Source organism: Temnothorax americanus, unplaced genomic scaffold, assembly GCF_048541705.1.
Source record: "Temnothorax americanus isolate GAGA-0224 unplaced genomic scaffold, ASM4854170v1 Scaffold47, whole genome shotgun sequence".
In the NCBI taxonomy this organism is placed as follows: domain Eukaryota; kingdom Metazoa; phylum Arthropoda; class Insecta; order Hymenoptera; family Formicidae; genus Temnothorax; species Temnothorax americanus.
The window spans coordinates 1,112,284-1,131,311 of NW_027509624.1; the positions used below are offsets into that span (position 1 = coordinate 1,112,284).

General features: G+C 43.1%; 1 protein-coding gene across 4 annotated transcripts in view; it reads left to right on the plus strand.

Annotated features, from left to right (window-relative positions):
• Kdm3 (Lysine demethylase 3) overlaps positions 1-19,028 on the plus strand; it is a 286,147-nt gene that overhangs the window by 57,386 nt on the left and 209,733 nt on the right. For all 4 annotated transcript variants that reach the window (XM_077417084.1, XM_077417086.1, XM_077417087.1 and 1 more), the window contains exons 5-6: positions 1,018-1,102; positions 1,474-1,562. In XM_077417084.1, the coding sequence (XP_077273210.1) occupies positions 1,018-1,102; positions 1,474-1,562 (174 nt within the window). The remainder of the gene's footprint in view (positions 1-1,017; positions 1,103-1,473; positions 1,563-19,028) is intronic.

Sequence of the window (19,028 nt, forward strand, 5' to 3'; positions counted from 1 at the left end):
ATCGATTGCCTGTTGAAGTTTATTCGAATATTCCTCGTTCTAACGTTCTCTCTCAAAGACTTCAACGAAATATCACGAGGCGATGACGAATAACATCAAAATGTATGAGAGACATTGTTTTCCATTTTGTAAAATTAATTAATATGAAATCACGAGATTTATTTCATCCTTATGCATGTATCGAGTAAATGTTTTTACCCCGTGTCGATGCTTTAACTTTAAATAAATTAAAATAAAGAGACATATCTCTTTTAATTATTATCAATCATATTATAGTCGTATCTTGTCAACGTTGAAGTCTCAGTCGGATCTTTCACATAGCAGAGTCTGAATTTTGCACGAACTTAAGAAAATTTCTATTTTTAACGATGGTTGAAGTGTCGATATTGTCAATAAGAGAGGCGATAAAAACTGAATTGCACCGGAAATTGTATCGACAGAAATCTATACACATACTGCATCGCGTGCAATCAGCTCGCGTGCAGTCTCGCTACCAGCGGACGACTCTGTCTCGCCGCTGATCAGTTAAGCGTATTGACAAGTAGAGGCGTTGATCGTGACGGTTCTTAACGAGATGCCAGACCATCGATCGGCCGATCTCTGACCCGCGAATTGGCAGATAAACGCTCCGCGGCGAGTCACGAAATTTCTCAGAAGAATCGAAATCGATTAACATCCATTATGCAATAAATTTTTCAACTGCGAATGAAATCGTCCGTAAAGACTCGAGATCGATGAACCTGGGAAATAATTGAGCATCTCGACCTGTATCACTATCATTATAGCAGCTATTTATGACGATCCGACGAGTTAATGGCGAAGAATATGAACGCAAAGGAAGAAAGGAAGAGAAGAGTGTACAGATAATAGAATAGTGGTTTGCTTGAGATTGCGTATTTATCGCATTAACGGGAAAATTAATATTAAAAGAGTTTTATAAATCTACCCGGGATTATATTTAGAAGTTTTAATACTGCTTTTTTTAATGACCTGATTATTTCTTAATTATCTTTTCAGGATTTGACTGTCACCGATGACACGGTCCTCGAAGATCATAACGAGGATCCCACATTAGTACAAATGCGGCTGATTGGCGACGGAGGTGAGGAACATTAGCACGAGATAAAACGTATATGTTTAATTAATAGCGCCAGCAATTAAATTTATATCGAAAAATTTCTAATAAAGTTTTGCATGAGAGCAGTGATGTAACATTACTGTTTTTAAAAAATGCTATTTAAAAAACTAAAAAAACGTATTAAATAGTTTATTAAATATTATTTATAATATCTCTTCAGATGCTATTCAATATTGTCTAATATGAAATTATCGCTACGCAAATACTGATATATCTTTATATTTTTCCAAATTGTATCAATATATATAATATTTGTAAGTAATATCGTCGGATAAGCGGGATAAGTGGAATCGTGAAACGTAGTGAGAATGTGTTTTCGCTTTTTTCTTATGCAGTCGTCGAGAGCATCATGAGGGGCGAGGTCGTCGGCATGACACCAAGGAGGTCGAGGTCATCGACTGCTCTGACGCACGCGCTTGTTGTGGTGAGTGAAATCCAATTTCGTTCTATTATTAAACGTTCTGCATAGTTAACGATCGTAGCAAGTATCGTAAACAGTTAGGTGTATGGACGAGCCTTTATATTTCGCATATAATACCTCATGTACATAATGTATTTAAGTCATCATAATGAAGTTGACTTAACCCATGTTTCCTGGGCAACCTATTTTTCACGTTATTTATATAAAATTATTATTATATGGCGGCACTTTGTGTTTCCGCACATTTGATGATGTACAATATTTTATGAATTCATACAAATTTACTTAACTTACTTTAGAAAAAGTTTAATTTAAAATCGTCTATAAATTTTTTTTATACACCGGTAACGGTAAAGAAAAGAGAAAAATCCCTCGCGTAATAATGTCACACACACAATAATTTACTTCAATAAGTAAAACGCATTTACTCGAGTTTCAAAACCTTTCAAATTTTTCTTTTCAATTTCATTCTCTAGAACGTGCTTTTTAATAGTGGCGAGAGTAGTTTAGATTGGCGCATTGGTCTAAACGCTTCAAAAAAGAGGAAAACGAAGAGATGTTTGCGCTAACGCATATGCACTTTACGACGTCCGTTATTTATCGCGGCGCCGCTGAGCTGGCGCTAATCTAAATTTCTGCAACGCAACGCCGCGGTAATTAGTAGACCATGTTTTGTAAGGCATTTATCGGCGAAATAAATCGCGCGACCAAGAGTCACGAATTAAGGCGCGATAATTTCCCGCGGAGGCAAACATCTTCCTCGCGCGTGACGATAGCGCTTGCGGCCGTCACATGGTAAGTAAACCGTAATTGGAATCGAGTCGATGTGCCGTTCCGAAGGAAACCGCCGCGTCGGTAATCGTGTCGTTGTATGCTTTCGCAACGTATATTGACGTGTGAATGCTCGAGACAGGCGCATTCTGAGATCACTTACTCTCGTCGCGGTTGCCAGATTTCTTGTATACACGAAGATTCAATTGGCGAGATAAAAGATTTGCCTCGATTTAGATCGTGATTTAGAAACGCGATACATTCAACCATCAGACGTTTTTATTAAATTTTCACACGTTTAATTTATCGATATTGGTGGGATGTATGCTCGCGAGAGTACCGTTATCGTTGTCTCGGAGCCGTTATCAGCGCGGTTATTGCGTTACCTGAGCTTATAGATAAGCGGCGGTACGGAAAATAGGACATCGATTATCGATTGCGCAGATATCTTAAACGAAACTCAGTGACATTACGTCGATGTTATATATCAGGCGCCAAGATAACAATTGCCCTGATCTTTCTATCATAAAGTATAATAATTGAAGATTTGCGGTGTCTTATACATTTCACAATTAGCTGTATAATTGGTGTATAATTGACTTATAAATATGGAAGAAAACTGTTTGGAAGCACTTTGAGACTCACAAATTTCTGTTTATCAAACTTTATTACATAAAAATATGTTTAAAAAGCATCGAACGTATCTTTACGATGATTTCGTATTATATCTCCTTATGGAAATGTTTTTATTCTAAGAACAAATTTTCTGAAGAGAGTACCATGCATTAGTAATTAATTAATTAGTAATTAGTAATTAATTAATTTTAATATTAAAATTTTATAAGTAGTTTCTCTCCTTTTAGTAACTTATATAAAATACAGATGAATACATCAAAATACAATGGAAAGTATCGAGGAAACTGTTGCTAGGTCTCGCGTCTGGATTTTCGATGTACAAAGTGATGCCTACGCGTATACCGAGCGTTTCCCTTTAACGCAGGAAATCAATAGAGTCGAGCTTGCAGCACCCTCGGGCTTTCAGGAATCGGGAAGCCCGGAATAGAGTCCGTTGCTACCTTAGCGGCCGACTTCCGTTCGTCGTCGTGTACGCGAATGCCCCACCTTCCTATTCCTCTGTCCCTCCCCCTCTTTCTCTCTCACTCTCTTTGTCTCTTTTTCTCTCTCTCTCCTCTCTTTGTCTCTTCTCTCTCTCCCATCGCTCGATTTTCCGTCTAGGCGGCAATCGAGGGCATAGTTGTCGTGCTTGCGTGCCCGCGCCATGAATTTCTCGGGAGAGACGTGCACCTCCAATTCTAGATAACGGCGATGGTCGAACTAGACGGTGATAGAACCGAATATCAGGTCGCGGTGGTGATACAGAGTGCCACGATATACATCCACGATCGAAACTAGATTTGTTTTTGAATCTCTATTCTCATTTCATTGATTAAGATTTCAATCAGCCTTACTCTTCCGCGATCCTTCGATGATATTTCGCGGATACTATATCGGACGCCGCGATTTATTATTCTCCACAAATAACGGCTCTCTCGCCACAGAGAGTTAATTAATACGGACAGCGAGTATTTTGCTCTTTTCATAAATGCAAATCAGACGCCGATTCGGCATTGTTCTCCGGGACCGGTGAGTGCTATTCCATGGTTTATGTTGTCAAATTTGTCGACATAAATCTCGCGATTTATCGCCTCGACGCGCGACGGTTAGATCTGCTATACCTCTGCTACATACGACGACAGGGACGCGACGAGAATAACGGCGATCGTAATTGCATATTCTGCCTGGAATCGCGTGCTGCGTTGACATGAAAAATCGTTATTAACTGTCTCGGAGATACAATTAAGCGCCGCAGGCGTCGTCTTTTTCCGATTCCGACGTGGGGTGCTCGTACATTCTGAAATACATCGTTACGATCTCATGCAAAAATAACCGACGCTACTTGAATGTCATATTTGTATCGATTCACTCTTCGCGTAGTATATTTCAAGAAAGATACTTTTACCTAAATACATACATCAGACGTCCATCAAATCGAATCTCGCGAAGTTCCACTGTAATGTGTCACGGTAATCATTACGGCGATTATAACATCTAATTCGTTTCCGTTTTATTAATTTCTAGTTCAATATCTTAGCATATATCGATAACGAATTAAGTACAGTAATACACGATTATTATACGTAATATGTTAAAAATATGATACATTTTTATAACTTAATGAAACCCTCAGTATATGTTGTGTTAATTTTATCTTTACGTTATTTTATCTATTTATTTGGCTCGCAAGAGACTCGCAAAGAAAGACCAATGATAAAAAGTGAAATCGAATTTGCGCGTCGTAGTAGAATATGAAGAATGTTTGATAATCCTCGAACACCTTGTACCCTTCCTTCCCTAAGCGGACTCGATTAGATTTCGTGTCGGATATGCTCATTCATCTCAGAACTTAGCGAAGCGCGACTCATCGACGTGGCTTGGTACATTCCATCCGACAAAGGTTACGAAAGAAAGTATAATTCCTTGGCTGGTTTCCACCTTGCTCTCGTTGCAAGGAGGATAATCGCGGGGCGGAGATGGATTTCGCGACGAAAGAGAATGATTTATGAATGCCTCTGGAGACAAGGCGAGAAGGGAAGAAGGGGAGGGGAGGGTAAGAAGGGGCCACGAAAAGCCCCTCTCGCATTAAAGAGCATTTGTAAGATCGAAGGGAGCGAATTCGGAAAGTTTCCCCAAAGTTTCCTCGAGGCACGAAGAAATCTGGAAGTAGGAATAACTCGTTCCCATGAAAGGCGGCTCGGCAAACTCGCGCGGAGAATCGGGCGCCGAAACTCCGAAAGAGAATTGCACGTTAAGCGATCAAAAGTTCGGGGTTGTCAAAGCGAGGTGGTTAGTCCTTTTAAAGCGGCCGCCAAGCCTCCGGCGGGGTAGTACGGTGGCACAGCTCCCTGATTACCGTTTCTAATTTTCCACCATTTCCCAACCATCGCCTGGGTCCACAGACTCTGCAATACGTCCGCGTGAGTTTTGCGCGAATTATTCTGCTCGTTGTCGCAGGAAAATTACCGTCGCAACTCTGACGATTAGATCTCTCACGTCTCTTGCGAGGCCTCAGAATGATTCGCCGCGTTAAATCGTATTTTTACAGGCTCTCAGTCAGCACCGAAGCGTTAAAGGTCGCGCATTATCTGAACATTAAGGGTAGCCGCTCTCTTTTTCTCTCACGCATAAAACTCGCATATACGATTCGCGGCACGATCGAGGTTTGCGCAATCTTAACCGTTCTCGAAAATGAGATTTTAATAACAGCGTGTTTACCCGGCGTTGCAGTCAATTATCGGAGATTGATGGTATTGAGTTTGAATAATAAATCATCGAACGCTAAGTAATCATTTTCAACATCGTTGATTTACGATCATGATCTATTTTATACATATTTAAAAAGTTTATATTTTTATATTAATTTATGAGTATATCCAAATTTATGGAATTTACAGTGTTATGTTGGTTAATTAAACATTATTTTTGTGATGTAACCGTTGAGAGGAGATAATCTCTATGAGCGTAGCGCTTGTATACTAACTTGTGAATTAAAATCGAGGAAACGCCCGCGGCGTTCGTATATTTTCACGATGCGTACAGGAACATCGTAAGCTGCATACAAACTTTCGTCTCGCTCGTGGTGGGATTCGTGAGTCATGCCGAGCACTTCGGTCCGCGAGCGACGCAGCGTCGTCGGAAAGTTCGTGACTGGCTTATACGAGTTCGAAAACTCGCGGAAAGGGATTAAACCTTGCGACTACTGGCTCGTAATGGAACTCTCGCACCCGGGAGTTTCGCGAAGACCGATCATTAGAAGAGCTTACGAGACGAGGTCGTGCCGACGAAGACACTCGATCGTCCTTAAGATATCAGTCATCGTGACTTTGCTTTCCTTGCTTTCTCAGGCTCTCAAAATTTGTTTATAATACTTTTAAACTCCGCTCAGCAGAGAAATTCGTGACATATGATCGATTTAATAGCGAAGTAGTAGATCATGACTGAATATCTCGCGTTGTATATTTAGGGTCTTAGGACCTTCAAATTTAATTTTAATGATTTTTTGATGATATCAGAGTAATTTTTTTTAAGAGAAATAACTTTAAGGTTATTATACATCTCAATTATTTAATATTCAGAATTAAATATTTTTATAATTGAATCTTGATTTAAAATTCCGCGGTTGAATAAGGTTTAAATTTGTTTGCTTCTGTGCATAAATTACAAGGTCCCTATTTTCACGAATGATAACAATTCGTCATCCTACTGGACCACTTTTGTTCCTTTCTTTGCTGGCTTCAGTCGTACTTGGAGCTCAAGTCGTGACCTCGATTACTACCGCAGTGGAATAAAACCGCGTCAACATCGCCGAGGGAAGAGGATCCTTCTCCCCGTAATTTCTTTTTGACCGTTATTTCCCTCATTTCTCATTAAACTCGTGGACATTTTCCGCGAAGGATGAATACTCAGATCGAGGCGTTCAATTACTGAACTGTTCCTGTGCCGCAAAGTGCGCAACAGTGTTCTCGTGGCGCCTACAACTTTCGTATAAACGATACTCCTCGTCGTACTCTTGGACTCTCTCGCAAAAGCGGTTAAGATCTCGAAACAAGTTTCACGAGTGGGCGAAAGTTACGCGCTCTCCAGAAATCCCGCCCTCTTCAAATCCAACCTTCACGACAACTATTTTCAGAGATGTTGCAACAGAACTCCTTTTCCTTTCCTTTTATTTGTTAACTATAATATTTTATAAAACAAGTGAATAAAATAACAGTAAAAATAACAAGGGAATATATATTTTTTGCAGGACAATCTTAAAAACAATAATTACATAAATAATTGCGACAATGCACATTAAGTATGTACATATATTCATTGTGACAAGAAGTTTTCAACTCTCTTTATCTTCAAATTAGTTTATAATAAAGAAATAATAGATATATATTAAATGAACATCAAAATTGCGATTGCGGATCACGTTGAATTCCGAATTAAAGTCTAGGGATACCGTTGTAACTGCGCCACTATCCTGATACTACTTGCAGAGTGATTCGATTTAGTCGGACTAGTAAATGTCGGGCAAGTACTCCGCTCCGATTCGAAACAGTTGGCTGGTCGCCAATCTCTCTCTCGAATTCCCTCAAGTTCACCTAGTATGATCGACTCATAAGCTTTCTCTCTTTTTCTGTATCTATTCGCCCTTCTCGTTCCCGCCGTCTCATCTTCTTTTTATCCCTTCCCAGCCCCGGCCGCTTTAGAGAATCGTTTGGCCAATAGGGGTGGTTGGCCGAGTCTGCACGCCAGCCCAAGGGAAACGACTAAACTTTGCGGCATGTTGCGCGGGGACAGAGGGGGGGGGGGTCAGGGAGGGATAACGAACGAAGGACACGCGAGCGGGCGAGGAGAAGGACGAAGAAGCTAGAAAGGAGAAACAGGAAGGGTAATGGCACGAGGGGAGCGGGGTGCGATGGTGAGTCGGTAGTTGTGAGGGTGAGAGTGATGGAAAGAGAAACAACGGTGGATTCGGGGGGGGATGGATAGGGTGAATGTGGCAGAAAGGGGAACGGCGTGGCTCAGTGCTGCGAACCCAGAATGGGAATCGGCACTCGAGAATGGTATAAGGGGGTGCGTAACGTGGAAAGTAGGTGGGGCAGGGGGTGGCTGGCTGGCTGGATGGTCGGATGGGGGTTGGGGCGGCGGTCGGTAGCTGTATTGATTCTCGGGCAGGTCACGCGGGTGGGGACCATCCACCGGCGCCGTTGGGGTGGTAGCGGCGCGAAGGGCGGGGGGGCTGGAGGTGAGCAACGCCGGATGGTTGGCGCAAAACACACCCCTACCTGTCTACTCTACCTACCTACCTACCTACCTACCTACCCGGCCGGGCTAACACAAAACATCACCTTGCAAATTGGTTAATTCCGTGCCAAACCTGCGGAAATTCCACGAAGTATGTATCTAGCGGCTTCGTGTCGCGGTCTGCTCCTTGCTACCCCTTTTTCTCCCCATCAACGTAGAACGGGGTATGGGAGTCGGCCACGGTCCCCCCGGATTGCCTTGCCTGCTCGTCGTCCTCAGTCTTACTCCAGTTTGCCGTGCGAAGTGAATTCCAGACAGTCTGCCCCGTCTTCCCTCTTTCGCTCGTCATTCTGTTTACATCTTGACGTCGCAACAAGGATATAGACAATGAATTGATATTCGGTCTCGCGAGAAATTGAGTTGGCGCGCTCTCTAATTCCGTGAACATGCCGAGCATCGCTTCTCATTAATTTCTTGACTTGAATTTTACCTCTAAAATTAATAAGGTATATCCGTTTCTCTCAACATTAATTTAAAAAATAGTGCAATGACAAAAAATAGTTACGCAATTAAGAAAAAAATGCATCTTTTTTGAAGATTTAGGAAAATGAGGTAAAGTTTTTCTCGAACATCTCTTTTCATCTTTTAAACTTGATATAGTAATGAGAAAACAGGGAGAGAGAGAGAGAGAGATGTGTAAACATAATTACGGAATTTTACAAGTTGGGTATATCTCGTGAGATAAAACGGCAAGTTCGGGGTTAAATCGCTAAGCGTCGAGCATTAATCCCGGCATAAAGCGTTAAAACCTCAGCGCGGCGGGTAGATGAATTCGTCAGATATCATCGATCGGGATGCGTCTGGTCGTGCTGATACGCGCATTATCGACGATCGGAGACGGGCGTGAACGAGCTGTCGCTCACGCGAACGTTAATTACACCGTTAATAATTGTCGGGCGAAAAGTGGGTCTCACGCGCCGTGTCCTACAAACGTGCCACGTAACTTCCGCTAAGCGTCCGTAATATAAGGTAATCCAACTACGGTAAAAAATTTTCGTGGAAGTTTAATTGCACGGAGAACTCGGAAGGGGGGGAGGAAGGAACCCGTTAAGATTGTGTTAAAATCGACACGTAAAATCATGGCAAAATAACTTTATTTTTAATCGATTTAGGTTTTTATCCGTGGCTGACAAGACATGTGGTAAATGTCAGGATCTTGTTTTCCCGCAAATTTTTAAGCTATTCGAGTTAAAGGTCAGTCAAGAGATTATTGCGTTAAGTAGACTAAACAGTTTACATTTTCATGGAATCATTGGCCGCGGCTTCAAACGCATTTTTAGACGAAACTTTAGAGCTCGGTTTCTAAGTATTTCGACGTAAATATATATACATTTCGTTTCTTCGACGCAAAAAGTCATTCAGTTATCAATCTGGCTTTAGATATTCGGTCCATCTGCGATTGACTCATTTCCGCCGATAAGAATTTTCACTGATCGAATTTTCCCCGCGAAGCGCGCGACAAGATCATTTATTTCTCGGCTTCTTCCCACGTGGAAGGGATTGACCCTGGTGGCGTCTCCTTGAATACTGCTGGGAAAGGAGGGGGCTGTTTGTGTCACTCCACCCGCGATATTGTTGACACGCGAACAGGAATGTGGCACGCACGCGTATCCACATTCTGCATTGTATTGGCGCCTATTTGCTCTCACTGTGTTCTATGTACATGTGCACCCATGTATGTATGAGTGTGTGTACATGCGCACGTTTATCCTCCGTTCTGAAGAAGACTTTTGTGGAAGCTGGCTGCGCGTGAATACACACACACACACACACCTATACACGCACCCTCGAGTTCTCACCAGCCATGCACACGTAGGATGTTGCGCGTCGGCTGGTGCCAGAAGGCCTTCGTCGCCCGTTCCACCTGTTTGTGCGGGAGTTTCCCCGCGAAACTTTCAGTTGCCGAACAACAAAGTTCCCGGCTGGCCGAACTACTCCCGCGAACGGGCGGCGCGCCGCGCGCGTTCTCTCCGCTCTGCGGATCGATACCTCGTAAGCCGCATAAATAAAGCCGCGGCAGCTGCCCGGCCCTGCGTGTTGTGTTGCGACTTTGTATATTGGCTTCCCACCTTGATCGACGTCGGGAGTCGTGGCGTTTGAAGAGAGAGATCAGTCGTCGAGAACGAAATGTCGATGGTTAAGAATCTGGTTACGCTGATTTCGGCAAAAAATTGTCGGAGGAACATAATGGTCGCTTTTATGATGGCAAAAAACGATCAAATGGTCTATCTGAGAAATTTTTTTATAAATGTGCAACGAGAGAGAAAGAGAGACAATTGTATTCTTATCGTAGGAAATTAAATAACAATGGTTTTATTGCATTTAATTAGGGAAGATGATACATAATGGGAATACTATATGATGAAACAATACGATTTCTATAAAATTTACATAGGTACAGGGAATGTAATGTAGAAATGAATAATATAGGTTGTTCCATTCGTATTTTTCTATATTATTTTGGAGCACTGCAATTAATTAAATATTTAAATAAAATTACGTCAGTTTGAATTAAATTTGAAATGAAGTATTTTAGAGTATCTCTCTTCACTGAATGTTATTTAAATAGATAATATATTGTTCATTTGGATGAATTTGGCGATGACATTTAATCGCTTGTTTTTTATATATGTGTCAAATTGTTTTAAATATATCTACTAATCTATACATAAGCTCTCAATGTGTCAATATAAATTTATTATAGAAATGACTATTTGATTAACATCCATTAGTGTGATAACTATAGAGATATATAGCATGCCATATAATTTCCCCCCAAAGGGTCAGTGTCCCAGGTTTCCATTTTCGTGAATCATTTCGCGCATATTGACGGATGACGTCGCGTTTGTCACTCTGCATATTGAGCAGCAAGTAATTATAGAATGTTATTATATCCAAATTCTCAGCGAGTTATCATTCGAGAACTTGCAGACGCTTTCATCTAGAATCCTGGAGGTCTCGGCAAGCAAGAAAGTTAAAGTTGCAGAAACAACGAGACACGCGGGACGCGGACCCATAAAGCTCTTCTCTCACACACGTCCACACGTTCTTTCTCTATTTTTTTTCCTTTAGCTTTCTCTCTACCCTCTTCTTCCCCGTTCTCGTTCAATATTGATTACCGATAAATTCCGCGTAGCCATACTCGACTAAGCGTAAAGGTAGCCATTTCGTTCATGGTTCGCCGATTCACAATGGGCTTCCGCCTAGAATCCTGGCTTCTGTTCACGTACACACGGCGCAGAAATTAGTAAATGTACGTCGTGCAGATTGCCTGCCGATAGCAGGAAAATGCTTCTTTATCCTTCAAAGATCTGCCTCGGGTTTATCTTAAATAAATGTACATATCGTCCTTTTCATTATTCGACGTTAAGTGGTATATATTACTGTATGTCACGTAGTTCTTGTCGTTTAGATTGTTTATCAAACAGGCCATCAATTATTACTAAATTAAATTGGACCTTTTTTTTTTAATTAAAAAATTCCACGAGTAAATTAAGAGACACGAGGAAAACAATAGTGAAAAAATTTAACGATCTCTGCTCGCATACCGCGTATTCCGCGTAAAATTTTTCGTGGCAGAAAAATTTTATCATTCAAACATAAAAAAAAAATATATTTCCAAATTTCGGCCAAATTGCGCGGCCGGATCCCGTTATGTTTAAATAAATTGCAGTCGCAAGAAATATGAAGCGAGGTTTATACGACGTCGTATGTCGCTCGAATGTTCAAAACTTCGCGCGATCTCGCGTTATACGCGGGATGTAAAAGGACCGCGATCGGAAGCCGATAATCCGGTAGCCACTTTGAATGCACGTAACGTCGGCTCGACTCTTCATGGCGGGTTTTAGAGATTCGTCGGCCGCGCGTCTCGCGGTCGAATAAATCGGAACCGTGCCCGCAATAATCATTGTGCAAGGGGAATGGAGAACGCGGCGGCGCATCGCATTAAGAAACGCGCCGTAAAATTGCCAAGTTTTTCGCTCGGCATGCTCGAATGGCCGAATGCCACGCTGCTTGAAATCGATATTCGCTCCGCTTTACCGAGTCGTGCACTAAAGGAGCTCGGAGTGTAAGTTCTCATTGCCTCAATATGATGCGGATGATGCGCTATATCGCGAAACCCGATCCTGACCTACATCGGAGAGCAAAAGGATGGCATTTGTCTCTTGTGCGAGGAAACTTAGTGTTATCACGTTTGATTTTATTTTATTATCATTATTTTAATGGATTGCCACGAATATCATAAAATATTAATGCGATAAATACAATTTTTCGGCTGTACGTGTAGTATATTATGTGTATGCGCACGCTTATCGCATCTACACATCCAACGGGTTAAAAAATCTCTCTTACTTTGTTATAAATCGTGATTTACTGCGTGGTTATTATATAGGCAATATAACGAATGTCACCAGAGTGTAATTCAAAACCACTATCTGTACGTCACCTGTTGGCACGATAGCATAATTTGGCACGAACTCATGCTATAATACGCGAGGTCGATTTGAAGCGATGTAATATATCTGTCCTACTAGTTTCGGATAACGCTCAACTGTAGTTTAAGTACATATATATGAAGTGCAGTCTCATCAAGAGCCTTAGTATAATTTCGATAAGTTTAAACGTTGATGAATAAATGCGTATGTAAATAACGTGATAATATTTACGTGAGTTTGTAATTAAATAATCCGATAACTTTATTATCGATATTGTGGTCGGAGTTTTTTTATCACGAAAAATATCTGCTCTTTTTCCATCAAATATATATCAAATATCTGTTTTATATCTAGATCCACAGCGTTGATGAGTGATATATGTAATAAGATTAAATAACGCTCAATACACATAAAAGTATGAAAAAAGAGTCTAGGAAAATCCCGAAAGTGCTCACGACATGTTCCAGGCACGTGCCGGTTTCGCATCTAATTTTCTTGGCCGAATGTTTCGATCGCCCATGCTGCGCACCTTCGGGTAGGGGAAACCGTTTTTCTCCCGTTAAAGAAGCGCTTCTCTGCAATTTATATCATTGAAAATTTCAATAAAATGAGCGCTCGTGCAAGCGCGTAATAGCTTCTCGGAGTAGCGACGGCGTCCTCCAGAGCGACGTGCAACGAATTCCACGCCACGACCGCGTAATTCAATTAATTACGATTCCGCGATCGCTCGAACGCAACTTCTCGTTCGTGAAAGGGCCTTCCCTTCACGCCGCCCTTCTCTCTCTCTCTCTTCTCGTCCGCGCACTCGTTTCGCCATTTCGAGCTCCAGTCGAGTGGATTTTTATGGAGCTTGATTTGCGTATCCGTATATATTCGCTGTTTGTCCGTGTCGTGCCTGACAGAGCTGCGCGGTGTTAATGTACGATAAATTAGAGTAACTTATCAGAATACATCGATTAGTCGTGCTGAGTGTGCCGTACGGTTTATTATAACAAAGAGAATACTAAATAACAAAAAAAAAGAGAGAGAGGAGGAGAGGGAGGAGAGAAAAGACTACATGGTCGAGTGAAACAATATCGAATTAAAATATCGTGAATGAATATTCTAATTAATAAGAATATAGGTAGAATAACGATAAGAAATCTAAATCTTTAGAATAACACGTGTAATGAGAAGAAAGATGAGTAATAGATAAGGGAATACAAAACGAGAAATTAGATAAGAAGAACGGATATGTAGCATCTAGTGAATGTAAAACTGAAGACAGAGAATTGAAGAAATGCAAATAAACTTTTATTTTGTATCACCGGTTGTGTATAAAATCGAAAGTCACGTGTGTGCGAAGAAGAGACAGGTAGACATAGACACGGTAGATAAAAAGAGCGTGTATGAGAGAGGGAGACAGATCGGGCGAGAAGTTAGATCGGAAGTGCAGAGCGAAGAGGAGCAAGGAGGAGGGTACCCGACAGTTTATCGCGTATATGCATCGCCGTGGCTCGCCGAGTTTGCAACATTATCGTCACTCGCGTGACGTTCCTGGTTTCGAAGGCGGTTGCTCCACTCGTGGGATGACGACCGTGCGCCGGGGCATGGTGCGAACGAGCGAGGAGAGGAAAATAGGGGTAGTCTAGGGACGCGGAGGGAGAGGTACGGAAGGGGGACCCGGAGGGATCGACCCTCCATCGCTACTCGCGCGGAGAGCGGGGAAGAGTCCGACGGCGGTGGCGGCGAGCATGCAGTTGACGAGCTGGCGGTCGGGTCGGGTGGTGGAAGCTGGCGTCGGGGCCGCCGAAGGAGAGGGAACCTCACAGGGTGACGGGCGTGTTGGGGGGCCGGGGCGAGCAGGGGGCCAAGCGATTCCGCAAAGCTCGTGCCAGTAGACGGCAGCACTGCGGCCCGGGCGTATCGCAGTTCGCGTTTGATCGTCAGCAACGCGCTTTTGTCTCTACCGCCTGGTCGACCTATCGTCCGTCGTCTCGAGGGTGAAGGTGCCTGCCCGACGATACCCCTTCACTCCTCCCTCCCCACCCCCGTCCCGCTCCGCTGTCTCTCGTACATGCGCGCGCGCGCGCGCACCTACCCCTTCCCCCTTCCCTTTCCGCTAACCGACGAGGTGGTTCTCCTATTGTTGTGGTCTTGACCGGCCCGCGCGCGTCGCCGTCGAGGGTATACATCGCGGCCGGGGCCAGCTTTTTATCCCGCGTTTCTACCCCTGGAGATTAGCGGCGCGGTTTATAGTGCTATCACGAGAGCTATATCGAAAATCGCGAGAATATCAGAGATAGGGAGGGGGGAGAGAGAAAGGGAGAGGGAGGAAAAGAGAGGGAGAGAGAGGTGATTGTGAGAGAGCGACGACACCGGCTGGCCGGACGGACCGCGAGAATTCTGGCGGATTCGTGGCATCCGATATCCGGTCGATAATGCGTCGTGATGTAGCTCAGTGACAGCTGAAGAAGGGAACTTCGCACACCATCTTCGTTTATCCCCCGAGATACATGGGCGGGGACTCCGCACAGCGGGTCCCGAGCGATCAGTGACGACAAGTCGATGCTGATTGTCAACCAGCACGGCGCGGCTGTGTGTTTCGTGTTCTGAGAAAGGATCTAGTTTCTAGTGTTTGGAGACTAGTTAGGGGTTGGTTCGAGTTTAGTGCCCTTCGCTTTAATAATTGAGAAGTGCGAGTTTCCTCGGTTTCTCAATCAATACCATGTTGTACCGCTGTCTCAATTAACACGTCAGTGGAAGCTGACGACATTTTCTTCAGTTGAAATATTCGTAGCTGCAGTGTCATCTGAAGCGAACATTTTGCTTCCTTCGACCTTCCGGTCGATGTTAGCTCATATATTTGATATCGGTTGATGTTTTATCAACATTTCGGAAAAATATTGAGCGATAATTTATCGTTCGATCGATTGCTTTTCGCGTTTAATTTACCTCGTTTGTTGATTAATTTCGTCAACGAAAGTAAGATGTATTTCTGCATGTTTTTTCATTATGTTGAATCACCAAACGCTGGGGTAAAATTTGCTTCAATCAATTCGCAAACTTATCGAGTAACTATGTTTCACATCTGGGAAAGGGTTCTTGTTGTTTAGGGAGCAGTTAAAGTTCGCGTTTACTAAATTTACCGGGATTTAATGAGACTCGTTTCTCCTGAACGAGGTCACGATTCCGGAATCCAACTTTCCCCCCCTCGGGAATCTTATACTTATCCTTCGCTTGTGCTTAGCTCGGGATAAATCAATTTACTTCTACCGATTCAGCTCGTCGCTCCGATTATCTACTTACTCCTAGACGTTACAGCGAACGCGTTTCGATGCCACGAATCTTCCGGAAGTCATTCGCGTCTGCCGTCAGGGGGGGGGGAACGCACGCGTACATCGATACGATTTTTCCAGTGGAGAGGGCTTCACCGTCGTCGACCTAGCCTTTAAAGGGGATCCTGGATGCAAGGACGATTACGTATATATACACGTACAGCTTAATTTTGTGCCGCGCCCGTCTCGTGCGCGATTGTTAATGATCTCGTCGCCCCGCGGAGAACCCGTCGTATGATTGTGTGCTGTGTCAAGTCAGTGAAAGTCGAGTCACCGGTCTGCCCCGCTCCCTGCCTCATCATGGATAAACGCTCACAGTGACCGACCGGCCCGGACTGGTCCCACGTCCTCGACCTCGGACGACGTAAGTGCTCCACGATGATGTGATTATACTGCCGGTGATCATTCCTCTTAAGATGTGCCCTCGAGACTTTTGTGCATCTTGCGCTCTCTCTCTACGTCTCCGGATGACAGTGATATTAACCCGGACATATTAGAACTGGAGCAACTAATGCCACTCACTTGGCGATTTAAGAGTAGACTGTGAGAGGAAATGCAAGACTTGACTAACGTCAAACCAAGAAATTGTCACTGGGTGGTGGTTGCGCTAGTTCTATTATATATTATCTTTCGTTTTCGGATATGAAATATCTGTCAAATAGTAAAACTTTGACTATCAAGAAATATTGATTTCTTATATCCTTTATAACTTGTTACAAACTTGTTTTCAACTAGTATAATTAATTTGACCCTAACACTGCGTTTGTTATTATCTTTTTTTGAGTGAATATTGGGAGATTTATGTCGTTACTCTAACATTTAGAGGTCTATTTATTCAAGTTTTATACTTATCTTGGGGCAAACATGAGAGAGCGGAAGTTCACTGTGGTATGAAATTTAGTGGAATTTAGCGGAGGGCGAACAGTGGGATCATTGATTTATTTGTGACTTAAAGCGAGCTGTCTGCATGATAAAGTTCAATCAATGATTCAAAGCGATAGCGATTCCAAGAAAGGACGCATATCTCGCGGTCGGGCAACTCGGCCAGCATATCGATTTGCCCGAATGCACTTCGGTATTTGCGAATCGTGATCGGACGTTCGCCAAACTAATTACGTGAAAACATCTCGGCCGGCACTCCGCTGGAATGGCTGTAATCGATAAAGTTTAACTTATCCCGAGAAAAACTTACTTCCATTAATTGTTAGCATAGTTGAAATTGCGACACGTCAAATCTCTCGCGTTTCCAGCAAACGGTTGTTCCGAATTACATATGAACTGAAATGTTTTGTCCATTGAAAGTTATTCTTCTACCACACAATCACCTTAAAACTCACTTATATTTCAAGTCGCTTCAGAGAATCGCAAGCGTTTACTTCGAATTTAATTTCTTTCCGAAAGCGACTGTCCGCGGCAAAAACTTTCCACGAATAAGACAATCGAGCGCTATTCTCAATTCAGCGATCGGTGGCGAGATAGTTTCGCTATCAGGTTTTACTATCGAGAGTTATTCCGAAGGATAAAAAGCACTCCGTTAGCAGCCGCAGCTTTTAAAGCCGAGGCAATTCTAAAATTATTGCATTGCGAAGTACTCGGCAAAAAAGAGATGTCGATCGCATCGTATAAAAGTACTTATCGAGACGACCGATATTCCGATCCACCGCGCCGTTACGCGACGAGCACTTTCCATCATGATTCACTGTTCTTTCCGTTCCGCTGTTGTTGATATCGAGAGTATTTTTAAACGTAAATTTTGCGGCTTCCGATATTTTGCCCGCGTTTACCTAGATTTTCATTGTCGCCGACGATAACAGGTACATTCGTAGATATCGCACAGCGATAAACAATCGAACTTTTTCTTTAACGTTACCGCGATAAATGAGCGCCGATAACATAAACACACGGCGGCGATAATTGGAGTGTCGAGCGATAGATAAAAATAAAATTTGCGACGCGAAATAAAGCTAAAGTGATTTCGTAACCGCGGCGTACTTAAACATTTTACAAGCGTTTATAATACGTCGCGTGCGTATACAGAGCGTCAAGGTATCTTTTAAAACTTGTCATAATTTCCAGAAAACCTATACATGTATAAGCACACAAGCCTAACAATATAAGACGTATTCAAAACATCACTTTACACTTGAATATACTTTTATGCATTTTTTATTTTCTATTTGACAGACATCGGTTATTTTAACCTCCCACCAGTTTTTTGTAGCTGACAAAATATTCCCGCGAGATGCATTATTAGCGCACACGCGAGCGTTGTTGAGATTATTTCGAAAATAGTTCCGCGCCGAAGCAGCGCGGACATTCCGCGAATAGTTTGCCCCCGCGAATTTAAGTTATCTTTACTTGAGTCTCCAATAAGGAAACCGTTTTGGTGATAACGGACAACAATGTTGTCGCGAAAAGAAACGAAATAAAGCGAGTTTCCCACCTATCACCCGCTTCCTCCCGCCAAACTTCTCGAACATCGTTTTTCGCCCTTTTTCCTCTCGCCGCCGCGCCGTCGTCTTTTCCGTTTAGTTGCGCGCGGATGTATACACGCGTAATGTGATTAACGAGCACACGAGAGAATTGTCACGGACAACGGAAGGAGGAGGTAAAGAGGAAGAGAGAAAGAGAAAGAGAGTGAAGAAACAAAGGATATACAATGAAAAAAGGGGCGCGGGAGAAGTACGCGGGCGAAGATCTATTATGATGCGTCAGGGAGGGGGGATAACAGGGGAGGAAAAGAGGGGAAAAAGGGAGTCGCAATGGACGGAGGGTAAGGGAGAACGGATAGCGATAGAGCGAGCGAGCGCGAGGGATGGAAAGAGAGAAAGCATAGCAGGGGTGAGTAGGTAGGGCGAGAGAAGACCGGAAGGGAGAAAGAGATAGACAGAGAGAGAGAGAGAGAGAGAGAGAGAGAGAGAGAGAGAGAGAGAGAGAGAGAGAGAGAGAGAGAGAGAGAGAGAGAGAGAGAGTGATGGTAGGGAAAATGAATTCTCGTTGGCAGTCAGATAACCCGGTGCGATCGATCGGCGAAT